Source organism: Mustela lutreola, chromosome 17 (assembly GCF_030435805.1).
Source record: "Mustela lutreola isolate mMusLut2 chromosome 17, mMusLut2.pri, whole genome shotgun sequence".
Taxonomy (NCBI): Eukaryota; Metazoa; Chordata; class Mammalia; order Carnivora; family Mustelidae; genus Mustela; species Mustela lutreola.
The window spans coordinates 38,880,054-38,907,112 of NC_081306.1; the positions used below are offsets into that span (position 1 = coordinate 38,880,054).

The following is a 27,059-nucleotide window of genomic DNA, read 5'->3' on the forward strand; positions in this document are numbered from 1 at the left end:
GGTTTATTTTTGTGGCCCAGAATATGGTCTGTCTTGGTGAATGTTGTGTTTTTTCTGCTTTTGTTGAATGGAGTGTTCTGTGGATGCCAATTAGATCAAGTCGGTTGATAGTGTTGCTCAGGTCTTCTAGGTCATATTCCTTATTTTCTGTTTATTTTTTTCTACCCGTTTCTGAGATAAGAGTGGTGAAGTGTTGAAGTGTAATTGTAGATTCATCTATTTCTTTCAAATCTATCAATTTTTGCTTTATAGATTTTTAAGTTCTGTTAAGTGCATTCATGTTTAAGATTGTTACATCTTCTTGGGGTGCCTGGGTGGCTCAGTGGGTTAAGCCGCTGCCTTCGGCTCAGGTCATGATCTCAGGGTCCTGGGATCGAGTCCCACATCGGGCTCTCTGCTCAGCGGGGAGCCTGCTTCCCCCCCCCTCTCTCTCTCTCTGCCAGCCTCTCTACCTACCTGTGATCTCTCTCTGTCAAATAAATAAAATAAAATCTTAAAAAAAAAAAGATTATTACATCTTCTTGGTGGATTGACCCTTTTTTTTATTTAAAAAAATTTAATTTATTTATTTGACAGAGGGAAACAGCAAGAGAAGAAATACAAGCAAGGGGAGTGGGAGAGGGAGAAGCAGGCTTCCCTCCAAGCAGGGAGCCTGATGCAGGGCTCGATCCCAGGACTGTGGGATCATGACCTGAGCTGAAGGCAAATGCTTAACCAACTGAGCCACCCACGTGCCCCTAAATAAATAAATCTTAAAAAAAAAAAAGGAATACAGTACAAGTCACATATATAATTTATATAATTTATCATCTTGTCTTGCTCCTCTTTAGCTCTGATAGTTTCTGTTTCTCTTAAGTCATTTTTTGACATCAATATAACCATTCCATATTTTTATTTTTTAAAGATTTTATTTATTTATTTGACAGAGAGAGAGAGATCACAAGTAGGCAGAGAGGCAGGCAGAGAGAGGGGGGGAAGCAGGCTCCCTGCTGAATAGAGAGCCTGACGCGGGGCTCAATCCCAGGACACTGAGATCATGACCTGAGCTGAAGGCAGAGGCTCAACCCACTGAACCAACCAGGTGCCCCATAACCATTCCATCTTTATTTATTTATTTATTTTTATTTGACAGACAGAGATCACAAGTAGGCAGAGAGGCAGGCAGAGAGAGAGGGAAGAGGAAGTAGGCTCCCTGATGAGCAGAGAGTCCAATGTGGGGCTTGATCCCAGGACCCTGGGATCATGACCTGAGCCAAAGGCATAGGCTTTAACCCACTGAGCTACCCAGGCGTCCCACCATTCCATCTTTTTAAAAAAAATTTTTTAATTGTGATAAAATACAGATAAAAAAATTTACCATCTTGATCACGTTAAGTGTCCAATTCAGGGGCATTAAGTACATTCATACTGTTGTGCGTACCATCTGTCTCCAGAACTCTTTCTTCTTTCCAAATGGAGACTCTGTCCCCATCAAACAGTCACTCCCCATCTCTTTTCCTCCTTCCTCCATCCCTAGCACCCACCATCTACTTTCTGTCCCTATGAATCTGACTCATCTTGGTATCTCGTATAAGTAGAATTAGAGAGTATCTGTCCTTTTGCAACTGGTTTATTTCACTTAGCATAATGTCTTCAAGGTTCATGCATCTTATAGTATGTAATTTCCTTCCTTCTTAAGACTGAATAATATTCCATTGTATGTTTATATTATCCATTTGTTTATTCATTCATCCATCATTGGACACCTGGGTTGCTTCCACCTTCTGGTTATTGCAAATAATGTTTCTATGAACGTGAGTGCCCAAATATTTGTTTGAGTCCCTGTTTTCAGTTCTTTTTAGCATCTACCCAGAAGTTCTAGGAAGAGCTACACAAAATCATCCCATTGTTGAAAAAATTGTGTATTTATATGTGTTATATGTCCATATAATATGTTGATTTGGTACGTATAATTGAACATGCCTGGGGAAAATATGGATGAATTTTCAGACTTTTAAATTCTGGTTACCTCTACAAAATGGGATTGAAGAGGGCATTTGAAAAAAAATAAATTTGTATGTTAAAAATAAATTAAATTTAAGGTAATAGTTTATCAATATCAAGCTAGGCACTAGCTTGTATTGTAAAGATCTTCAATCTTTACATCCAACCTGCAGGATAGATGTTATTTTCATTTTGTAGATGAAACCCAGAGGGCTTTAAATAATTTACCTTGGATCAAAAGGTTGTAAGTAGATGGCACAGAGGCTGAACCTAAGTCTGTACGACTCTAAAATCTGTGTTCTTTGTCCTTTCCAATGTGTCATTGTATTTGATCTATTGACTGAGTTTTATTGTAATTTTAGAAGATTTTATTTATTTATTTATTTATTTATTTATTTATTTTTGAGACCGAGAGGGGGAGGGAGAAAAACACAAGTGGGGGGAGGGAGAGGGACAAGCAGACTCCACGTGGAACGCAGAGCCTGACACTGGGCTCCGTCTCCGGACCCCGCGATCACGATCTGAGCCAAAATCAAGAGTCAGAGGCTTGACACACTGAGCCACCCAGGTGCCCGTACTGACCAAATTTTAAATGGATTCAGGTAAAAAGAGGAACTATTTTGAGCATTTCTCATGGCAATTTCCTTTTCAGAATGGCTTTGGAACGTACTCCTGGTTTCTGAAGAGAATCCCCAACTCCCAATACCCTTTGAGAAATGAATATGTAGGAGAGTTTGTAGATGGATATCGTCATGGCCGTGGAAAGTTCTACTATGCGAGTGGAGCTGTTTATGAGGGAGAATGGGTCTCCAACAAAAAACATGGCATGGTGAGTGCAGACGTGTGAAGAACACATTTTATAGATTTTATAAAGCAAATGAAATGCCATTAAAAGGCATGTCATTCTCTGTCTGGTAAAACGCATAATCCATTTTTGCATGAATAACTTATTGTTTTGTTAAGATGATTACATGAATTTTAAAATAATTTCCGGGGCACCTGGGTGGCTCAGTGGGTTAAAGCCCCTGCCTTCAGCTTGGGTCCTGATCCCAGGGTCCTGGGATCAAGCCCCAAGTTGGGCTTTCTGCTCAGCAGAGGGCCTGCTTCCTCCTCCCTCTGCCTGCCTCTCTGCCTACTTGTGATCCCTGTCTGTCAAATAAATAAATAAAGTCTTTAAAAAAATAAAATAAAATAAAATAAAATAATTTTCAACATATCATCTGTGTCCAGTATATTTAGAAGTTATTTACTTAGTTTATGTTATGTACATACATGTCTGTGTTAGGTGGTTTTGGTCACAAGGAACGGAAAAATCTAGCTTAATCAGACAAAACTGTGAAAGAACAAGTGGGTTTGATTCAGCAACTCCGTGATGTCAGGAGTTTTCTTCCATCTACCCAGGATGTCTCTTACCATGATGTCAGTTTCACCCCTCTGCTGCTCCTCCCTCATGACCACAAAATGGATGCTGTGGTTCCAGGCTTCACATCCACATACCACACTAAGTAGGAGGAGAGAAGAAACTCTTTTCCGAGAAGCTTCCCACAAATGACTTGGATCATCTCCTTACCTCTCCATCAGACTGACTCTTGGCTTGTGTTGGACAATCCAATAGAGCCCCTATTTGGGGATGGGCACTCTGCCGGTCACTGGTATAGTTTAACAAGGCACCTTCTGTTATCTGGGGTTAGCTGGGGAGAGGCTGTGGAGCAGATAGAGGAGGAGGAAGAAGAAGAGAGAGGATTTAACACAGTGGCTGGAGACTCAAGGAGCCTAAGTGCTAAGTGCATGTCTTAAAAACAAACAAAAACCTCCAGACCCTCGAAAATGGTACAGATGTAGATTATCAGTGGATTTCCTGAACTGTGCATCTTTTTGTCTGCAGGGCCGATTAACTTTCAAGAATGGGCGTGTGTATAATGGCTTGTTTTCCAATGACCACATAGTGGAGTTTCCAAATCTCGAAGTTGAGTTCTTAAGTCACCTGGACCTGTCTTCAGACCTGTCGTTCAAGAACTGGCACCCTGCATCCTCCCTCAGTGCTGGTAAGGGGGTGGGCTCCTGGCAGGTGTATGCAAATTAACTTCTGTTATCAGTGGAATCTGCTCATCAAAATACAAAGACTACTTCAGGAAACAGAATTTTCCTGGGGAGGGGTGGTGGGGAGGACTACTTTCTTAGGAGGTCTTTTGAATACTCTTATTTCCCACTTGGGTGGAAAATCATTTCCACATAACACTGGAAAAAAAAAATTTTTTTTTATCTTCCAAAAGCATTTTCTTTTCTTTTCTCCAAAGCACTTTAATTTACTAGTTGAAATGGTCACATTGATGACTTTTTTTTTTTTTAAAGATTTTATTTATTTATTTGACAGAGAACACAAGTAGGCAGAGAGGCAGGCAGAGAAAGAGAGAGAGAGAGAGAAGCAGGCTCTGCACTGAGCAGAGAGCCCGATGCGGGGCTCGATCCCAGGACCCTGGGATCATGACCTGGGCTGAAGGCAGAGGCTTTAACCCGCTGAGCCACCCAGGCGCCCCCACATTGATGACTTTTAACATTGCTTTTCACCACCATCCCTTCTATTTGCCTTTATTTGCTAGAGATTATCAGGAAGCTTGACGGCAGTGAAAGCAATTCTGTATTAGGGTCAAGCATTGAGCTAAATCTCAGTTTGCTGCTGAGTATGTATCCTGAGAAAGATCAAGCGGAGGAAAAGAAGCAGGTAAAAACCTTTCATATTGTTATATGTTTGTATTTTAGGCGTGAATATTAGCAGAGTCTCCCCAGGCTTGGGAAAATACAGCCGAGGGGGGCTGTCCTGTGTTGAATGTCTTCTAGGAGCCCCATCGATGCTTTGTGTGCCATTTCATTTAATTTGCAAGGAAACCCTAGGGAACATGCTTTGTGAGAAAACAGAAGCCCAGATAGCGAGACTTGGTGAATTAATTACATTCAAGTTACCCTCACCCCCAGCTTGGTCTCAAGGCCAAGGCTGTGGCCACCCCAACCACAGGACCTTAATTCTGGTGTGCATTATTATGGGCTGCTGGGATTCCAAAGAACTTCAAGCTCCTAGAAATCAGTATAAGTCTAGAAAAGCTTAGAGACAGAGAAAATTATGTGTACCTGACTTCATCTGATTAACAAGTGGAAAATCACATCCACGAAATTACACGTTAGTATCGTGATCCCTGCTTTGACTGGGGCTTGCTGGATTTTTCCGTGAAAGCATTGTTGATGGTGTGGCTTGCAACAGGAGAACCATCGGTACCTCAAAAGTGCAAGGCAGGCACCCCTTTGCTCTCCTGCTATCCCGTCTCCTCTGGCCCCAGTTCCTGTGGGTCTCAAAAGACATGACTCTTCACCCCCCGCACCATTCTCCTCTCTTCTTCTGGCCAACGATGTAATTCGGGCTCCTGGGGTTGGCTCACTTGATCTGCTGCCAGATTCTTGTTAAAGAACAAAACAAACCAAACCTATCATGACTTTCTCTAGTTAGGAGAATAATGCACAATACTTGTAGGAAATTTTAAAAAATGCACATAAGAAAAAGTAGAAGAGAATCTCCACCCGGACAAAATCTGGTGACCATCTTTCCGGTTTTGTTTTGGGCAAACGTATTTAGAATTGGAGTATTCTGCTCATATAATCTCTTGTTTTTGTGTATTGAATCATAGCTCTTCAGTGCCATTAGGTAGTTTCCTATAATATAATTTTTAGGTGAATAAATAAGCATGCATGGATTCACTCAAGAAGGAGGGATATTCTTACAGTTTCCTCTTCCTCCTCTCCCTCCCTGTTTACTTATGTATCATTCACTTTCCATGTCAAAACAGGTAGGTCTTCAAAAAAAACCTGTGAATTTAAAAATATATATCTTGACTGTTTTATAATTACAAACGTAGCACATGCTCTTTATTTATTTATTTTTAAAGATTTAATTAATTTATTTATTTGAGAGAGAGAGAGCATGAGAGGGGAGAAGGTCAGAGGGAGAAGCAGACTCGCCATGGAGCTGGGGAGCCTGATGTGGGACTTGATCCTGGAACTCCAGGATCATGACCTGAGCCAAAGGAGGTCGCCTAACCTGCTGAGCCACCCAGGCGCCCAGCACATGCTCTTTAAAGAAAATTCGAACATTGTAGAACTAGGATCTCGAAAGTCAAAAAAAAGTCCTGTAACTTGACATTTTGGAAACACCTCTAAACGTGTTCCATGACTACCTGGTATTTCATAATATGGACAATATTACAATCTAGGTAGAGAAACTTCCATTTTTTTCTAACCTTTCGTGAGGACTTCAGACTCTCAGAAGAGCTGCTGGAGCCCGGGTTTGTCCCTGTCACAGGCTTCTCCACATGTGAGCATCTCCCATGGCCACTGAACAGGGCCCCAAAGCCAAGCCCCGGGCCTTGCTGCCACACTGAAACGAGAAGTCGTGGACTTCACTTGAATTTCACTTTTCCTCACAATATCCCTTTTTGTGTCCCAAGATCCTACCCAGGACCCCACGCTGCCTGTGGCGGTCACATCTCTCTAACTTCCTCTGTCTGTGACGGAGCCTTCACCTTCCATGGTCCTTCATGATCTCCAGACTTTGGAAGGTTCTGGAAAGCTCTATTGGCTGTCTAGCTCCATCCTGTTCCATGCTGCTGGTAGCTGTGTGTATTCAGGACCTCTGAGGAGGGACAGCAACCTGCCCCGCCAACCTGCCCCTAGCAGTCCCCTCTTCCTCTTCTAGGATAATGGCCAGCACATCAGCAGAAAGCCCTTTGCTCTGGGCATGTTTCCAAACGCCTTTATTTTGCTAAATTATCCCACAGCCTATGGGCAGAACTGTGATTGTCCCACTTTGCCCAGGAGGGAGATGGGGCGGAGCACAGGGACAGCCTTTCTCCAGGGCAGGCTGCCCTCCTGGCATTCCTGGACACCTCAACCTCTCTGCCCTCCCCCGACCCTGTCCCAGCCTATACTGGCAGGCCTGCTGACTGTGAAGTGATTTGTTCTGTGCTCCGAGGTGGAGTTCAAGTACAGTGTCCTCCAGAGAACTTCCTCCTTGGAACCCACCTGTCCTTCCTCTGAGGCTCTGTTCCACCAGAGGTATTTCCTTATGGTATCTTTACCAGGTTTAAAGCTTCATGAAGAAAATCCTGCATTCTACTCTAGAACAAGGCTTTAGATAAGGCAGCTTTGGCATGTTTATCCAACCGGATTGAATTTTAGAAAGTAGGAGTTACTGCTGGGAGGGACAGATGCCTGACGCAACTGCCCAAGGGGGGACTTCTCCATCTCCTTGGGGATCCCCAGACAGCGTAGGTCACATTTCCTGAATAATTCATTTGGGAGGGCGAGACACAGGGTAAGTGGTCTTGGAGAACAGGACACTGCATAGGCTGCAGGGTTGCACGTATGGGAAGGTCAGGGTCACATCAGGTTGGGGAGAATTATAGAAGGTGACTGGGGACGGAGAGGGAGGTTAATTACGAGTGTGAGTATCGTCTATTTCAGACAGCAGGAAGTCTGATGTTAGTTGTATGTTTTTAAAATCAACCAAGCCCGGGGCGTGTCAGTCAGTTAAGTGTCTGACTCATGATCTCAGCTCTGGTCTTGATCTCATGGTTGTAAGTTGGAGCCCCACTTCGGGCTCCACACTGGGCACAGAGTCTATTAAACAAACAAACAACCAGCCTTGCAGTCCCAGGATAAGCCCCGCTCGGTGTGGCATAGAATTTTAGGTACTGGGGCGCCTGGGTGGCTCAGTGGGTTAAAGCCTCTGCCTTCGACTCAGGTCATGATCCTAGAGTCCTGGGATGGAGCCCCACATCAGACTCTGCTCCACAGGGATCCTGCTTCCTCCTCTCTCTCTGCCTGCCTCTCTGCCTACTTGTGATCTCTCTCTGTCAAATAAATAAATAAAATCTTAAAAAAAAAAAAGAATTTTAGGTATTGCTAGATTTCATATACTCCTATTTTGTTGAGGATTTTTATGCCTATCTTCATGAAAGATACTGATCTGTAGACAAGAGGGTTTTATTGCTGCCCATTCAAACAGGATGCTATCACATAGCAGTATGAAAGCAATTTCATTGTACTGATAACAGCTTTTTTTTTGGTAACAGCAAATTTTTCAGTGTTCACTTTAATGAGAAATGCATTTTATTGGCCTGGGGTTGAGTGGGGGGAATATGACATTTGTTGAGCTCATACATCGATAAGAGGTAAATGTTACTATGTCATATGTGTTATCTCATTAAATTTACAAAACAGGTGTTGTTTCTTTTACTTTTGTTCTTATTAGGCAAGACTAAGACATGCGTGGTTTTCTCTTCGTAGGTAGAATATGCCGTCTTAAGAAATATTACAGAATTGAGAAGAATTTATAGCTTTTACAGCAGCCTAGGGTGTGATCGCTCTCTGGATAACACTTTCCTGATGACAAAGCTTCACTTCTGGAGGTTTCTCAAAGACTGCAAATTTCACCACCATAAGATAACTCTTGCTGATATGGACAGAGTATTAAGTAGTGAGTATTCTAGGTCCTTTGTGTCTTTTTGGTTATTATTTTTTTTAAGATTTATTTATTTGAGAGAGAGAGCGAGCAAGAGAGCGTGCGTGAGCAGGCGGGGGAGGGGCAGAAGGAGTGGGAGAAGCAGACCCTGAGATCATGACCTGAGCCAAAGGCAGATACTTAACCGACTGAGCCACCCAGGCGCCCCAACATCTTTTGGTTCAAAGAATAGCATGACATCATGTCACTACGAAAGCAGTCAAGAAACGGGGAGACGGGGGAGGAAGGCAAATGCTGCGAGACCTTCCAGAAATCAACACACGGGGGTCTTCTCAAGTTACTTAAAATGTATTTGAGACGATCTCGTGAAATTACGGCAGCAGTAAAAGACCGCCTGCAGCGGGGCCTCTGGGCTGAATCCAGTCCCCTGTCTGTTCTTATAAATAAAGTTTTATTGGAACACAGCCATGCCCATTTTCTCATGCATGATCTGCGGCTGTTTTTGCCCTGATACCAGAACAACCAGAGGGGTTGTGACAGAGACTGTGTGGCCTACAAAGCCTAAAATATGTGCTGCTGGCTCTCGATGGAGAAGTTTGCCTGCCCCTGATCTATCAAACCTGCCAACACTGTGAGATCAGAAGCAGAGAGGATTGGGGAGGGCTTGGCGCAGCCGCGAAAACACTTGAGGTCGTCTTGGGCTTGGGCTTGATTTCAAAAGCGAAAGTTCATGCAATAAACTTAATAGTATTGAAAGTTTTCCTTCTTTCAGCTAAATTCTGGGAAGCAGGCCTTGAAAACTTCAAATTCTCTATTCGAACCACAGAATATTCGAACTAATACCTATTTCCCTGAAATTTAAGTGTTTGACAAAGACTTAGCATCCATTTAGAATTAGAATCATTAGTCAGATGAGGCTCAGATCACCTTGAAAAACACTGGCACAAGGTATCTTATAAGTTTCTTGAAAACTGACCAGATCGTGATTTTTCGAGCAGTACCTATGTTTTAGGTGGATGTGTATATGCTGTTCACAGTACTCGCTAGGAAAAAAAGATACTCATACTCAGTTCTTTGAATTGTATACCAGGAGCAAATAAATAGGTTTTAAAAAACACCAGGCATCAAGAATAAAATCTTGATCTGAAACTAGAAATACATTCTATGTTAATTGAATTTAAATTTTTTTTTTTAGATTTTATGTATTTATTTGCCAGAGATCACAAGTAGGCAGAGAGGCAGGCAGAGAGAGAGAGAGAGAAATCAGGCTCCCTGCAGAGCAGAGAGCCCAATTGGGGATGATCTCCCTGAGCCGAAGGCAGAGGATTAATCCACTGAGCCACCCAGGTGCCCCTAAAATATATTTTTTAAGAAGAATAAAATCATGGTATGTTCAAAACATGATATTATATATGAATATTTCTAAGAGGGTAAATCTTAAAAGTCCTCAAGAATGAATGAGGAATTTTTATAACTGTGTAGGTGAATGATGTCAACAAGACTTATTGTGGTGGTTATTTTGTAACGTAGAGTGAATCATACAGCACACCTGAAACTAATACAACATTATATGTCAATGATACCTCAATTAAAAAATACTAAGCATCCTTTCCATATTTCTTTATTTCAGCCAACAATGACATTCCAGTGGAAGAAATCCATTCTCCATTTACAACAATACTTTTGAGAACATTTCTGAATTATCTCCTACAGTTGGCTTACCACATCCACCACAAAGAATACCAGTAAGTACTGCTTCCAGAGCGCTGAGAGGGTGGCGCAGTAACTTTTCTGCTTTCTTCAATGTGCGGTATCATTTTACATACTTCAGAAACGAAGGGCCAGAAACAAAAGGGTTTTATAAATATTAACCACAAAACCATGAGATACCAGATTAGAATTTGGAAGACCCCTCAGATAGGAGTCATGTTTCCATCCTGAATACTGTTCCTAGAGTTTTAATCAGAAATGGTCAACACCAACTCTTCCTTTTTTTTTTTTTTAAAGATTTTATTTATCTCCTAGAGAGGGAACACAAGCAGGGGAAGTGACAGAGGGAGAAGCAGGCTTCCTGCCGAGCCCTGCTGCCACATCCCAGGACCCCGGGATCATGACCGGAGCGGAAGGCAGATGCTTAACGACTGAGCCACCCAGGCGCCCCAATACCAACCTTTCCTTAGGGCAGAATTTCCTGTCTTTCTCAGAAAAATGGATACTACATCTTGAAAAAAAAAAACTTTTAAATTTTTAAATAAATTTAGTTTTATGGACGTGTTGCCATGTTAGTATGGTGATTCCTAGACACCTGTCCCTCAGCTTCCTTAGCAATCTTACGCAACCATGGTGCACTTATCAAAGTGAAGAAATGAACGTTGGTGTAATACTGTTAGCGAAATCATAGACTTCACTAGGGTTTCCCAAATTTTCCCACTGATGTCCCTTCCGTGTTCCTTGTTCTTTGCATTTTGTTGTCCTACCTCCTGAGTCCCTACAACCTGTGATAGTTTCTTGGATTTTGTCTTTCATGACCTTGACACTTTGGAAGACCGTCGGTCACTTATTTTGTGAAATGTCCCTTGACTTTGATTTGCTGATGTGTTTTCATCATTGCGCTGAGGCTTGGGTTTGGGGGAAGAATACCATGGAGGCAAACGGCCCTTGGCATCATATCCGATCAGGGGTACGTGACATTGGACTGTCTTATTGCCGGTGATCCCAACCCTGATTGCTCGGTTAAAGTGGTGGCAGCCAGAATTCTCGACCGTAAACACACTCTTTCTCCCTTTCTGTGCTCTCGTTCGAAGCAAACTGATAAGTCCACTCCACACTCAGGGAGAGGACAGTTAGGTTCTACCTCCCGGACAGAGGGGTGACTAGCTCTGTCTCGACAGAAACAGAAGCCCATCGCTCTTTCTGTGTTTTACCAAACTGATGACTGAGAACATTCACCCGAATGCCTGCCGTGTAAAAGGTAAATATAAAACCAACAGCGTTATATTTATTTTCAATTTTTTACCCTCCAACATGTAGCTGTGTAATCAGTTTTTGGTTGTTTATCTTTCCCTCGTGTCTTTAGGCAGCTTATTCAGCGGGCAGCAGCAGACGCTCTATTCCATGACCTACATTGACAAGTGCTGGGAAATCTACACAGTTCACTGCAGACCACACGCAGCTCCTCCCCACGAGCCCTCCATGAAGATGCGACACTTCCTCTGGATGTTGAAAGTAACCACTTATGACCGAGACTGGTTTTATAGTAATAAGAATTTTGGCTTTTTTTTTTTTTTTTCCTTTTTGAGGGAGAGCATGTGCTCATGCGTTGGGAGGGGAGAAGCAGAGGGAGAGGGAGAGAACAAATCTCAGCTGATTTCCTTGCCCAGGATGGAGCCTGACTCAAGGCTCGATCTCGTGACCCTGAGATCATGATCTGAGCTGAAATCAAGAGTCAGACGCTTAACTGACCGAGCCACCCAGAGACGCCCTGGCATTTGGGTTTTCATTAAAGAGATATTCCGGCTCTGGTACCCAAATGATGAGGTGAATATCCTTGATGGATTTTCATAGCCACTGAATGTTTGTTGAGCCTCTTTGGGCAGAAGCGAGTCATTCCAAGGATCTTCGACAGACCTGAGGCAGAGGGAGCACTGGCTCCGTGTGCCAGTGAGGGAGGGGCATGGGCAGCCCCAGTGCCTTTGCGGATGCAGACCTTGCCATGGAAGAGAAGACAGGGTGGGGAGGTAAGGGAATGTCATCTAAAAAAATGATCGTTGATCAAAAAGTAATTTAAAGAAGTTATTAGTTTATAAAGCAGGACATCTACTTCATACAATATTCTTTTTTAAAAAAGATTTTATTTGGGCACCTGGGTGGCTTAGTGGGTTAGGCCGCTGCCTTCGGCTCAGGTCATGATCTCAGGGTCCTGGGATCGAGTCCCGAATCGGGCTCCCTGCTCAGCAGGGAGCCTGCTTCCTCCTCTCTCTCTCTCTGCCTACTTGTAATCTCTCTCTGTCAAATAAATAAATAAAATCTTAAAAAAAAAAAGATTTTATTTGACAGAGAGCACAAGAGAGGGAACACAAGCAGCAGGAGTGGGAGAGGGAGAAGCAGGCTTCCCGCTGAGCAGGGAGCCTGATGCGGGGCTCGATCCCAAGACCCTGGGATCATGACCTGAGCCGAAGGCAGATGCTTAACAACTGAGCCACCCAAGTGTCCCTTCACCCAATATTCTTGTACTAACTATTGGTGGTTTTTGTTTTGACTTACACCCGTGGGTATATAAATAAGAAAATGAGAAGAGTTGGAATACTAATAGGGAATAGAGTGCTTTTAAAAAGCCTTAACAGTGTCGGATGTGTACAGAAAACAGACTGTCACCTAGTGTCTACTACAGGAAAAGAGCTTGTTAGCAATGTGTGAGTTTTGTACAGCTGTTTATTTGCTCACTTCCCCCTTTTCTTCACGGCCTCTGATTGAAGTGATGAGGTCATCCGTCCCCCTAGATGGCTCAGACTTCCGGTCCCAGCTGGCGGCATCTTCCCAGAGTTCATTACCATGTTCTTCTCTCCCCCGTGTCTCCACTAACGCGGTACAGTTAGAGGCTTGTTGGGATTCTGGGTTTCTTCCCCTGTCAAAGACACAGGTGGTTCTGTGTAATTCCATTGCGTCACCTCAGGAATGTTCCTGGTTAGGGATGTTGAGATGGGCCAGCGGGTTCACGTGGAGTCGGCATGATCCTTAGGTTAGAACACATAAAGCCTGGTTTGCATGGTGCTTAGGAGGGCGGGTCAGCTTGGAGCCGGCCCCTGGCCAGCCCTTGTTTGCAGCAGCACTAAAGTAGGGGAGACTGCGTGTCCTGGGCCAGATGCTCTCTGGTTCATTATCTCTGAGCGCAAAGCTTCTGTTTGCAGCTCTGATGCGGGCAGGGTCTTCTCAGCGAGTGTTCCTGTGTTCAGCCCTCCCGGGAGTGTTACTTTTGGGGGCCTCCTTCTTGAGTGTCGACAGCATCCTGATTTCCTGAGTCCCCCAGTTCAGTGTTTCCCCACCTGTGCAGCTGGGAGGTATCTCACATCTGGATCACCCACTCTCCCAACCCCTCTGTCCTGTGTTTATGCCTCTAAAGGCACTTTTCTTTTTAGAGGGACCGGGGAAGGTCTAGAGGGGTAAATAGTATTGTTAATCTAGAATGTTTTTCAAAAGGATCAGTTTCAAAGACACCCATTTCTAGAACATCTATGTATAGTGTTACATGGGTATAAATTAAACATTAAAACTATGTAGCTGTTTAGCAGTACCTGGGTGACTCAGTCAGTTAAGCGTCTGCCTTCGGCTCAGGTCATGATCTCAGGGTCCTGGGATCGAGTCCCGAGTTGGGCTCCCTGCTCAGTGGGGAGCCTGCTTCTCCCTCTCCTGCTCCCCCTGCTTGTGCTCTCTCTCTCTCAAATAAATTAAAATAACCTTTTTAAAAATATAACGATTTGTAGTTATAGGCCATTTTGGTTTAATTGGTTATTTCTTTGCAGGATTTTAAAATGATAAATAAAGAATTAACAGCAACCAAGTTTGTGGAAGTCATCGCAGAGGATAATCCTTTCATACATGACGGCGTTGACAGCAACTTCGAACCCGAGGTTTGTAAAGCGACGTCACAAATAATGCAGATGCAATTTAGGCTGTTTTGCTTTGGATACTGACAACCAAGATGTGACCAAAAAGCCTTGTAACCCGAGTACGTAACTATGTGTACGCCTGTGCATGTACCCGTGTTTGTCTATACGGCTCTATCTCCTTGATCGCATGAGAAAACTAGAGTTAATATAAAAAAGAATATTTCAGACGTCAGGAAATAATGAATGAAGTCAAAAGAATATAAAATGACAGTTGACCCTCGAACGACGCAAGGGTTAGGGACGCCGACACCCCCCCACAGTCAGAAGTTCAGGTATAACTTTGACCCCCCAGTACTTCACTACTCATAGCCTGGTGTGGACCGAAAGCCCTGCCAATAACACGAATAGGCGATTAACACACATTTTGTATTTCATGCTGTTTTCTTATAGTAAAGTGACCTAAAGAAAAGAAAACATTAAGAACATCATAAGGAAAACACGCTTTAATCCACGTGTGGATTAAAACCTATACATCATGGGCCCCCCGCAGTTCACACCCGCCTCGTTCAAGGGTCAAGTGTACGATGCTAGTTCTTGGATCATGGAGCAAGTTAATACATGCGTATGTCTCCCAGGCTCACCCGTCCTGCACCTGTCAGAGACACTCACTGATCCCCTCCAGTGAATGAGTCTAAGTGTCTTTGCTTTACTGCACTCTTTGCCGAGGGGCTCTGGGCAAGTGGGCCACTCCAGGCTCGGTCTTTTCTTCTGTACGTGGAAGTGGGGCGACTAGTCGATCCCTGTTTTCAGGATGCGCTCTTCCTCCCGATGTCCCCTCCCCCGGGCCCTGCGGCCACGAGTCCACTCTTTGTCCCCATGCCCTTGCTTCTTCTGGACAGGTCCTAAAGATGGCTAAACGGCTAACGCTGTTTGCGTTCAGGTCCCCAGTGACCCCCGTGGTGACACCCACCCAGGGGGCCCTGCCTTGGTGCCTGAAATGCTGTCCCTGTCCCCTCAGACACGTTCTTCTCTCTGTGTCCCTGGTCTTACCATTTCCCTCACCGCCGGTGCCTTTCCGACTTCTTGCCACACCCGTCCTGTCCAAGTGTCCTAGACTCACACCAGGGTCCCCTTCTCTAGCTGTGCTCACCCCTCATCTCATAATCTTAACTGCCACCGTTCTGAGGACGAGGCCAGCGTTTGTGTCTCCATCCTGAATCATGCTCTCCAGCCCCTAGGGCTTCTAGCAGCCCAGAATGTCCCACCTTTGGGACTTCCGTCCCCTGCCTGCGCACCTCAGCCCCCCGTGTGTGGAGTGGGGGACAGCACCCCAGCCTTTGGTTGCCAGGCCCCGTCCCTGTCTGAGCGACTCCTCTCTGTCATACCCCACATTCAGATCTTCAGGAGATCCTGTTGGCTCCACCTCCAGAGCATTTCTAGAAGGTGGTTCCTCCCACCACTTGCACTGCCTCTGCCCAGGCCGACCGTCACTTGGAAAGCTGCCCACTCACGTTCCTAATGCACCCCTTCTCCTCCTCCTTCCCAGGGCAGCGGCCGGGTCACGTCACTCCCCTGCCCACACCCCCCAGGCTTCCCATCTCACTGGGAGCGCAGGCCCTCATGACACGGATGATGCCACCTCTCTGAGTCCTTGACTGACCACCGAGTCACACCTACCTCTGCCCTGTCCCCGGAACATACATGTCACGCTCCTATCTCCGATCATTTGGACTTGCTGTGGCCCACTCTGCCATTTCTGGGGGGAGCTTAAATAATCAAACTGTGGTGCCTGCTGTTCTGAAAGCCAGTGGTCAGAAATAAGGTAGAGCTGGTTTCTCCCGGGGCCGTGGGAAAGACTGTGCTCCAGGCCTCTCCCTCTGGCTCGTAGGCGGCCATCGTCTCCCTGTGTCGCTACACATTGTCTTCCTCTGTGGGTCTGTCTCTGTGTCCCAATTTCCCTCCTATCGAGACAGCAGCCATGTTGGATTAGGGCCCCCCCCCCAATGATCTCATTTTAACTGATCTGTAAGGACGTAATCATCCAATACGGTCACATTCTGAGGTACTGGGGGGTTAGGACCCCATCTTTTTCGGGAGACACAATTCAGCCCATAACAGTCTTCCCTTAGGTCCCCCCTCAAAGTCATGGCCTTCGTATGTGTGAAATCCATGAGCCCTTGCCAGCATCTCCCGAGGGCTTAGTCATTCCAGCGTTCACACTCGGGGAGCTTCTCACCTGCCTCTGTGCTGCTCCCGCCTCGCGACGCTTGTGAGATCCCTTCTGCTCTTATCCCAGCTGTAAGAATAACTTCATCTTGAACAGAAATTTTCGGCTAATATTCTCAAGTTGACAGGCAAAATCACAAGGCAGGGCACACCCAGGAGGCTAGTGTTGCAAACATAAGGCGCAGTTTTTAACTGCCTGATGCGGACAGAACCATCGCGGTGGCAGGTGGGGTCATGTGTCTTCAAAGTTTGCTCTCTGCGGGGAGGGGAAGAATGGGAAAGGCTTAAGCGGAACAGCTAATAAGCAAACAAAATGCTTCTTGTTGTTGGTCATGCTTTCAAGCGGATGTTTGGGGTCCCCTCAGGTGACTGTAGGTACCTGGTTAGGGGCAGGGATCCACTGACCTATGCTGAATTTTACTTAAGATAACAGCTAAAAATCCCAGTGCCTGGGTGGCTTAGTGGGTTGGGCCTCTGCTTTCAGCTCAGGTCATGATCTCAGGGTCCTGGGATCGAGCCCCGCATCGGGCTCTCTGCTCGGCGGGGAGCCTACTTCTCCCGCACTCTCTCTCTGCCTGCCTCTCTGCCTACTTGTGATCTCTCTCTTTCTCATCAAATAAGTAAAATCTTAAAAAAAAAATCTTAGCCACTAATGATTTGACACGTGGGATGACTGGCATTTGACATTAGGATCTCATGTCATGACCAAGTATATACGGTGCTGACCGCATCTTACTGGTGGAGAAACTGATGCTCACTGTGGTTCCACAAGCCTTTGGAGGAGGGGCCTGCCACAGGGGTAGGACACCTGGGCGCTTGGCAGGTAGTGAGTGAGTGTTAGCTGGGGTCCCAGGAAGAGTCGGATTTGGGCACAAGAAACTAAAATTGTCCTGCCTTTGAGCTAAGCAAATGTCTCATTTACCAGCGTGACCCATCTTTGGGCAGGTGTCAGCAAACCGTTAGCCTAGGGGACCCTTGGACTGTGGGGGATGCTAAGCGGATCCCTGGGCAGTAGGTGGAGGCTAGTCTGGCATCTCTGGTCAAATCCTTGAGCCTCTTCCAGCGCAGACTCAAAGCGCTCTGGATTCGGGACCAAAAGACATGACAGGTGGCGGATCAAAGTCCAAACAAGCTGGTCCCCCATGCAGGTGCCGCCTGGGGAGGCAGGTCCGTGTGTCAGGTGTGCACACAGCAGGGAGGGGCTGGGCTGCCACGTGGGTAACTCCTGCACTTGTCACTTGAGTTCACAGGTGAGTTCACTTCTCTTAAGTTGTTCAAGGAAAAAAAAAAAAAAAACCTGGGGCACCTGGGTGGCTCAGTGGGTTAAGCTTCTGCCTTTGGCTCAGGTCATGATCTCAGGGTCCTAGGATCGAGCCCCACATTGGGCTCTCTGCTCAGCAGGGAGCCTGCTTCCTCTCCTCTCTCTCTGCCTGCCTCTCTGCCTACCTGTGATCTCTGTCAAATAATAAAATTTTAAAAATCTTAAAAAAGGAAAAAAAAACCCTTTTGAAAAATGTCCTCAATTAACTAATATACAGTGTTTCCATCAAACTAGCAAAATGACTTATAAACCTAATAACAGAACACCCATAATCTTTTAAATGTTGTAGTTTTTGTTGCAAATTGGTGTGTGCTCAGGACGCTTGAGCGCTAAATGAGGTGGGGGTCTTCTCTGGAGACAGAAACCAAGAGCCAGTTGAAGTGCTGGTCCACCTAATGGTGTGTCAGAATAAATAAGACCCTTTATGTTTTCTTACGTTTCAGCTGGTTTTCCTGGAATTCTTTGAAGCTCTTTTAAGCTTCGCCCTCATCTCTGTCACTGAACAGATGACTAAAACCTATTTAAATTTGCCAAATGATGACCTGTCTGGAAACAAACATGGAAGTCCTCACACGACAAATCAGGTAAAGTTAGCTTAGAATTTACAGAGCAAGAAAAAGTTTCATTCTGGAATGGTTCAACTAGATCAAAATTATCTTGGGCTTTTATGAACCCTTTGGGAAATAATTTCAGACTTTTTTTCACAGTGTGAAAAGGTGTATTGTCTTTTCCTTAAGTTAGGTCCTTGGTCATGACCAAGGGCGTTGACTCCGAGCCACAGTAGCAGAGGTATCCTAATGACGGTCAGAGTCCCGCCAACGTGTTGGGTGGACCAGGAGGCTTAGATCATGAGATAATTTATTGTGGAAATGTTTCATTACCTGATCTAGTGTTTACAAGACCAGAGAGCCCATTCCCGAAGGGAGATGCTAAGAAACAGCTCCTGATTGTACATGAGACGCTCGCTGGTTCTCTTAGAATGGGTCCAGCTCAGAGGACACGAGGGGCTGCTGGACACGAGGCTCCGCCACAGGACCGCGGTGGAGCGGGGGCAGTGCCGGCCACCCTACTGAAGGATCGGCTGCTGGAGCAAATTGATACAAGCTAGTTTTGGGTGGGGGCTTCAGGTTAAGTCGGCTTGGAGTTATTTTGGAGCCACATCGCATTTGCAGCCACAGGGAAAGTCTTGGGGGCCGATGGAACCTTGCAGCTGGGACCTGCCCATACAAGGTCACTGCTGTGTACAGAGTGACTCTTCCCACAAACCCCTTGATGTGTCTCAGGCTCAGAGCTTCATGTTCCACTTGGCTTCACAGTCTGCCCCACCAACCAGATCTGCCTTGTCCGGGTGGAGGGTATGACTCTTCAGGTCGTCTGGGAGCCTTATCATGGGCCACGGTCCGGGGCTTTGCTCTGAGGGGAATCCGTGTCCCCCCAGGAATCCATCCATGACTTCATGGATGGCAGTACATGGACCTTCATAACCGAGTGTGAGCCCCAGCCTAGGGGTCATCCCCGGAAACCAACCGGTCATGTTCACTTCTGGCTTTTCATATGTCGTTCCAAATGTCCAACAGGGCAAATCATCCTATCCATACAATGGAGGATGACTCAGCAGGGAAATAACTCCACAAGGGTTAGTTCACAAGGGTACAGCAGGGATGAATCAAAAGAATTCTGCTGGTGATGGAAGTCTGACAAGAAAAAGGTATAAATATAGGAAATTCTAGAAAGCACAAAATAATTGGTAGTGACAGAAAGCAGACCAGTGGTTGCCTAAGGATGAGGGAGGGTTCCCAAAGGGCACAGGAAGCTTGGGGGCGACGGACATGTTTGCTGTCTTGATTCAGGTGATTGTTTCAAAGGTGTAGACATGTCGAAAGTCATCACACAGTATGATTTATGTGTAGCTTAATTATAAATTTTATTTCATTAAAATTGTGTGTGTGGGAGCCTGAGTGGCTCAGTTGGTTAAGTGTCTGACTTGGGCTTGGGACATGATCTCAGGGTTCCGGGATCAAGCCCCATGTTGGGCTCTCTGCTTAGCAGGCGGTCTGCTTCTCTCCCTCTCTCTCTCTCTCTCTCTGCCCCTGTCCTGCTTGTGCTCTTGCACTTTCAAATAAATATCTTTAAAATTTTGTTTATTTATCTGACAGACAGAGATCACAAGTAGGCAGAGAGACAGGCAGAGAGAGAGGAGGAAGCAGGCTCCCTGAGGAGCAGAGAGCCCGATGTGGGGCTCGATCCCAGGACCCTGAGATCATGACCTCAGCCGAAGGCAGAGGCTTTAACCCACTGAGCCACCCAGGCGCCCTAAAATTTTATTTATTTTTAAAGGTTTATCTATTTGAGAGAGAGAGACAGTGTAGGACACTTAAACAACTGAGTTGGACACTTAACCCACTGACCTACCCAGGTGCCCCAGTAAATAAATTCTTAAAAAAACACAAATCATGTGTGTTTCCACAGTAACCCAAATCCTCTTCTGTGTTTGTCGTTGCTCAGAACATCCAGAACAGGAGTTCAAGTGTAGGGACAAGCCAGGAATCGGACCTGCAGGACGGTAGCACCAAGTCCTCTTCAAGCAGGCTAGGACTCATGGTTGATCTCAGCAAAATGAGATCCGAGGTTCGTATCGGGCTCCCTGCTTAGCGGGGAGTCTGCTTCTCTCTCTGACCCTCCCCTCCTCTCTTTTTCTCTCAAGTAAATACACAAAATCTTAAAAAAAAAAAAAATCAGAAAGGGAGCTCCTGGAATGATGTGAGGGTTTGTTGAAGGCTGTGGAGCTTGAGAGGGAAACACACAGCCAAGATGATTCTAGGTCTTTTGGCTTGAATGATTGGGAGATACAGTTGTCACTTACTGTGAAGGGAAGCCTGGGGTGGGGGGATGGGAGTTTGGGGGCAAAATTAGGGAGCTCCTTGTGGACACATTAGGCTTAGAGTGCCTGATCAGACATCCAGGTGTGGTATAGATGGAGACACAAGCCTAGGGTTCAAGGGCGAGATCTAGCTGGAGGCAAAAAAAATGTGGGTGTGAACAGCATATATCTGGTTAAAAATGCCATTAATATCGGAACATATGCACAGTTAACTATATGTAGACTTTTTCCCAACCGACCCCAGGAAGACTTTCAAATCTTTGGTTTCTGGGGAGGAGCATTTTAGTGGGTACAATAACTGTTACTCATTTCCTTAATTGTACAAATAGCAAAATTTAAGCAGGTTAAAAATAGTCAAAGATAGTTTCTTTTTTTTTTTTTAATTTTATTTATTTGACAGACAGAGATCACAAGTAGGTAGAGAGGCAGGTAGAGAGAAAGGGAAAAGCAGGCTCTCTACTGAGCAGAGAGCCCGATGTGGGGCTTGATCCCAGGACCCTGAGATCATGACCTGAGTAGAGGCTTTAACCCACTGAGCCACCCAGGCGCCCCTCAAAGATAGTTTCTTAAAGAGAATGGTCTCATGAATAATTTTCTAATTATTTATAAGGTAGTAAATTGGTTTTAGTCCACAATGATGCAGAAGTCACATTTTGTTTTATGATTTCTTTTTCTGTAAAAGCCCAAGATCAAGAAGTCTCTAAGTGATGAAAGAATTTCCAAAATGAACTTTAAATCTCCAGGAAAAGGGCTAATCTATTTTTTGTCTCAAAATGGTGAGTATTTTAATGACTGAACTCTAATGCTTGCATATCGTTGCTTATACATGACAGAGGTTTATAAAATTGTACAACTATATTTAATAATCTAATTAGGCTGGCAGTGCTCCTTCCAATTCTGGGACCTGCTTGATGAAGGACACTTTCAAGACATGATCTTGCTGAGGTTGTTCTTGTCTTTGTTTTTGGATTTTTCTGGTTTTATTGAGATGTGAGTGACTTAAAGCCCAAGTCTCAGGTGTATAGCATAATGATCTTATATACGTATATCGTGAAATGATCACCACAGTATGCCTTGCTAACATCCATTATCTAATATAACCAAAAAAATTTTTTTCCTTGTGATGAGAACTCTTAAGATCTACTCTTAAAAATTTTCGTCTATATCATACGGCAGCGTCAATTGTAGTTGTCACACGGACGATTACATCCCTGAACTTACTTATTGGAAATTTGTACCTTTTGACTACCTTTATCCAAAAACCCTACCCCAGCCTTGGATAACCACAATCTGGTCTCTTTCTTCTTTTTTTTTTTATTTTTTATTAACATATGTATTATTTGCCCCAGATGGTCTCCTTCTCTGTGAGCATTTTGGTTTTTTAAATTCTACATATAAGTAAGATCATACAGTGTTTGTCTTTCTCTGGCTAGTTTATTTCACTTGGCGAAATGCCCTCAAGACCCATCCATGTTGTCACAAATGTCAGGGTTTCCTCCTTTTTAATAGATGAGTAAAGCTCCATAGTATATATATCCCATACCTTCTTTATCCATCTATCCGTTGGACACCTATGTTGTTTCCATGTCTTGGCTGTGGATGATGTTGCAATGAAATGTGGGCCGGGGTGGGGGGCACACATCTCTTCCACAGTGTTTTTCTTTCCTTCGGTATGTTCTCAGGAGTAGAACTGCTGGGTTATAGGATTCTTCTATTTGAATTTTCTGAGGAACCTCCATACTGTTTTCCAGAGGGAATGCACCAATTTACATTCCCTCCACCAGGGCACAAGGGCTCCCCTTTCTCCACATCCACGCCAGCATTTGCTACCTCTTGTCTTCAGTGCTCACTGTTCTGACAGGTGTGAGTTCATCTCTCATTGTGGTTTCATTTGCATTTCCCTGATGATAAGTGATGCTGAGGACTTCTTTTTCATGTACCCATTGGCCACTTGTTTATCTTCTTTGGAAAAAAAATGTCTATTCAGATGGTTTGCCTACTTTTATTTTTTTTCTATTGAGTTGTAGGAGTTCTTTATATTTTGGATTTGAAGCCCTTATCGGATATATGATTTGCAAAATACTTCTTCCTGTTCTGGTTATCTTTTCATTTTTTTCATTTCTTTTGCTTAGCCTAGTGTCATCCTGTTCACCTATATCTGATTGTGTTGCTTGTTCTTTAGGCATCATATCCAAAAAATCCATGCCAAGACCCATGTCAAGGAGTTGTTTTTTTTTTTTTTCCTGTTCTCTTCTAGCAATTTAATGGTTTCTAATCTTACATTTAAAATTTAAACAATTTTGAGATAATTAACGTGAATGGTATAAGGCAGGGCTTTAGTTTCATTTTTTTTTATATGTGAATGTGCAATTTTCCCAACACCGCTACTGACTTCCTTGTCAAGTACTTACTATACACATGGGTGTATTTCTGGGCTCTTGATTCTGTTCCATTGTCTCAGTGTCTGTTTTTATGCCAGTACCATACTGTTACACTTTTTATACTGTGTAGCATAGCTTCAAGTCAGGAAGTAAGATGCCTCCTGCTCAGTTCTTTCTCAGGATTGCTTTGGCTATTTGCGGTCTTCTCTGGTTCCATATAAAATTTAGAGCTGTTTTTTCTACCTGTTAAAAATGCCATTGGAATCTTAGAGGGATTGCATCAAATCTGTAAATGGTTCTTGGTAGTATTGACATCTTAACAATATTAAATTTTCCAATCCATGAATGTGGGTTACCTTTCCATTTATTTTTGTTGTCTTCAATTTCCTTCCATTGCATCTTGGAGTAGAGATCTTTTACCTCTTGGCTAAATTTATTCCTAAGTATTTTATTGTTTTGATGGTATTGTAAATGGGATCATTTTCTTTCTTTTCCTGATAATTCACTGTTAGTGTATAGAGAACATACTGATTTTTGTATGCTAATTTTATATCCTGCAACTTTCCTGGATTCATTGATTAGACCAATGAGTTTTTTGGTGTAGTATTCAGGGTTTCCTACATATAAAATCATGTCATCTGTAAATAGAGACAATTCTACCTCTTCCTTTCCAGTTATGATATTTTTAATTTCTTTTTCTTGCCTAATTGCTCTGGCTAGGATCTTCCAGTACTATGCTGAATAAAAGTGAGAGTGGATCCTTCTCTTGTTCCTGATCTTAGAGCAACATATTTCAGTCTTTAACTATTGAGTGTGATGTTAGCTGAGGACTTAAAATATATAGCTTTAAAATAGAAAATATTTTATTTATTTATTTGAGAGAGCACAAGCAGGGGGAGGGGCAGAGGGGAGAGGAAGAGTGATAAGCAGACTCCCTGCCAAGTGGGGAGCCCACTTGGGGTGCGAGGCTTGATCCCAGGACCCTGAGATCATGACCTGACCTTAAGTCAGCCACCAGCCAACCTGGCCACCCAGGTACCCTATATATAGCCTTTACCATATTGAGGTATGTTCCTTCTATACCTAATTTATTAAGATTTTTTTTATCATGAATGAATATTGAATTTTGTCAAATGTCTTTTCTGAGTTTACAGAGATGATCATATAATTTTTTCTTTGATTCTATTAATGTGATTTATCACATTGATTGATTTACATATGTTGAACCATCTTTGCCTCCCAGGGATGAATAAATCCCAGTCGACCATGGTAAGTAAATGATCCCTTTAATATGCTGAATTTAGTGTGCTAGTACTTTATCAAATATTGTTGCTCCTATATTCAAAAGGGATACTGGCCTGTAGTTTTCTGGTAGTGTCCTTTTCTGTCTTTGGGAGAAGTGTAATTCTGACCTCATAAAATGAGTTTGGGAGTATTATCTCCTCTTCAGTTTTTGGGAAGAGAGAAGGATTTGCATTAATTTTTTTCCAAATGTTTGCTAAAGTTCAACAGTGAAACTCTGGTCTTGGGCTTTTCTTTGCTGGGAGATTTTTGGCTGCTAATTCAACCTTACTAATAATTGGTCTGTTCAGATTTTCTAGTTCTTCTTGATTCAGTCTTGGTACATTGTATATTCCTAAGAATTTCTCCATTTCTTCTAGTTTATTCAGTTTGTTGGTGTATAATTGTTCCTAGTAGCCTCTTATAATCTTTATATTTCTGTGGTATTACTCATGTTTGTTTTGATTTGTAGTATTGTTGATTTGGGTCCTCTCTGTTTTTTCCTTGGTTAGTCTAGATAAAGGAGTCGATTTTTTTTTTCAGAGAATCGATTCTGAGTTTTGTTAATATTTTCTATTTTCCTGTTCTCTATTTTGTGAATTTCTGCTCTCATCTTTATTATTTCCATCCTTCTGCAACTTTTGGATCTAGTTTCTTTTTCTAGTTCCCCACGGCAGAGTCAGGTTAGTTTATTTGAATTCTTTCTTGTTTCTTTTTTTTTTTTTTTTAAAAGATTTTATTTATTCGACTGATAGAGATCACAAATAGGCAGAGAGAGAGAGAGGAGGAGGAAGCAGGCTTCCTGCTGAGCAGACAGCCTGATGTGGGGCTCGATCCCAGGACCCTAGGATCATGACCGGAGCCAATAGCAGAGGCTTTAACCCACTGAACCACCCAGGTGCCCCTCTTTCTTGTTTCTTAATGTAGGTGTTTATTGCTATGGACTTCTTTCTTAGAACCATGTTAGCTGCATCCTATAAATTCTGGTATATTGTGTTCTATTTTCATTTGTCTCAAGATTTTTTTATTATGTTCAATTCCCCAACATACAATACATCATTAGTTTTTTTTCTTTAAAGATTTTATTTATTTAACAGAGAGAGATCACAAGTAGGCAGAGAGGGGGAAGCAGGCTCCCCGCTGAGCAGAGAGCCTGATGCGGGACTCGATCCCAGGACCCTGAGATCATGACCTGAGCCGAAGGCAGAGGCTTAACCCACTGAGCCACCCAGGCCCCCCACATCATTAGTTTTTGATGTATTTCAGTGATTCATTAGTTGCATATAACCCCCAGTGCTTACCACAATACATGTCCTCTTTAATACCCATCACCCAGTTACCATGTCCCTTCATTCCCTCTCCCTTCTGTAACCCTCAGTTTATTTCCGGATACTTTTACACTTCCCCTTTAATTTCTTCTTTGATCCATTCGTTGTTCAGGAAAGTGTTCATTTCCCCATGTTTGTGAATTTTTCAGTTTTCCTCTGGTTATTGATTTCTAGTTTTATACCATGGCGGTCAGAGAAGATACTTAAGAGGACTTCAGTCTCGAATTTGCTAAGACTTGCTTTGTGGTCTAACGTATGGTCTATGCTAGAAAATGTTCCACTTGTGCTTGAGAAGAATGTATATTCTGCTGTCAGAATGTTCTGTGTATGTCTGTTAGGTCCATTTGGTATATAGCATTGATCAAATCGGTTTCCTTATCTGTCTGGATGACCTATCCATTGTTGGGAGTGGGATATTAAAGTTTCCAACTATTATTATATTGTTTATTTCTCTTTTTTGCTGTTAGTTTTTGCTTTAGTTAGGTACCCTGAAGTTAGCAGCGTAAATATAAATGTATCTTCTTGATGGACGGATTGCTTTATCATTATATAATGACCTTGTCTCTTTCTATTTTTAAAGTATGTGTTATCTGGGATGCCTGGGTGGTTCAGTGAGTTAAGTGTCAGTCAGTTAAGTGTCGGCTCAGGTCATGATCTCAGGGTCCTGGGACTGGGTCCCGCCGCATCAGGCTCCTTGCTTAGTGGAAAGTCTGCTTGCTTCTCCCTCTTACTCTGCCCTTCCCACTTGTTCTCTCAAATAAAATCTTTAAGAAAAATAGTCTGTGTTGTCTTATTACCATTTGCTTGAAATATCTTTTCCACCCTTTCACGCTCAGTCTACATGTGTCTTTAAGGTTAAGTGAGTCCTTGTAGGCAGCTTATTGTTGGATCTTACCTTTTTATCCATTCAACTATTCTATGCCTTTGACTGGAGAAGTCAATCTTCATTTACACTTAAAGGAATTAATGATAGCTAAGGACTTCCTACTGATCTTTTGTTAGTTGTTCGTAGAGCTACTAGGCTACAGGATAGGCTTCATGGTTGCCTAGGTGTTCTGGTCAGGTTGGGTAGTACACTCAGCTGTAGATGAGGCTATGAATTAGCTTCCTACTCTAGCAGGGCAGCAGGACAGGGCCCATGGCTTCCATGGCTTGTTGTTTGGGTACCTGAATCAGGCAAGTGTGTGAAATGAATTCCCTGGCCCGACAGGTTGCTGGTTTTGCTCTGCAGACAAGGAAAGTCCTAGGCTGTGCTCTCTGCTCAAGTGCAGGGCTGTGGGGTGGGCTAAAGGCCGTATCCAGCAGCGAGGTGGGATGGTAGGGAGGAAGTAGCGTTATGAATCCGTTTCCTTGGCTGAGTGGAGAGGGAAAACTGCTCCAAGGCTGCTGATGCTCTTTGTTTGAGGTCTTGACTCCAACAACCCTTGCTCCCACTTTCCCTGGATGAACAGGGCCACTGGCTTTGCTCTGCAGGCTGTCAGCTCTGCCTACCAGACTCTGCTGAAATGCCGCAGGGCTGTGCAGCTTTGCAAATGTTCTGGGCA

The 27,059-nt window shown here is 43.9% G+C and overlaps 1 protein-coding gene across 1 annotated transcript in view; it reads left to right on the forward strand.

Annotated features, from left to right (window-relative positions):
- RSPH10B (radial spoke head 10 homolog B) overlaps nucleotides 1-27,059 on the forward strand; it is a 52,961-nt gene that overhangs the window by 19,536 nt on the left and 6,366 nt on the right. Inside the window, exons 8-18 of the mRNA XM_059154032.1 lie at nucleotides 2,636-2,812; nucleotides 3,869-4,028; nucleotides 4,584-4,705; nucleotides 8,317-8,506; nucleotides 10,122-10,236; nucleotides 11,383-11,462; nucleotides 11,568-11,716; nucleotides 14,011-14,118; nucleotides 18,088-18,228; nucleotides 20,150-20,272; nucleotides 21,208-21,301. Of these exons, the coding sequence (XP_059010015.1) occupies nucleotides 2,636-2,812; nucleotides 3,869-4,028; nucleotides 4,584-4,705; nucleotides 8,317-8,506; nucleotides 10,122-10,236; nucleotides 11,383-11,462; nucleotides 11,568-11,716; nucleotides 14,011-14,118; nucleotides 18,088-18,228; nucleotides 20,150-20,272; nucleotides 21,208-21,301 (1,459 nt within the window). The remainder of the gene's footprint in view (nucleotides 1-2,635; nucleotides 2,813-3,868; nucleotides 4,029-4,583; nucleotides 4,706-8,316; nucleotides 8,507-10,121; nucleotides 10,237-11,382; nucleotides 11,463-11,567; nucleotides 11,717-14,010; nucleotides 14,119-18,087; nucleotides 18,229-20,149; nucleotides 20,273-21,207; nucleotides 21,302-27,059) is intronic.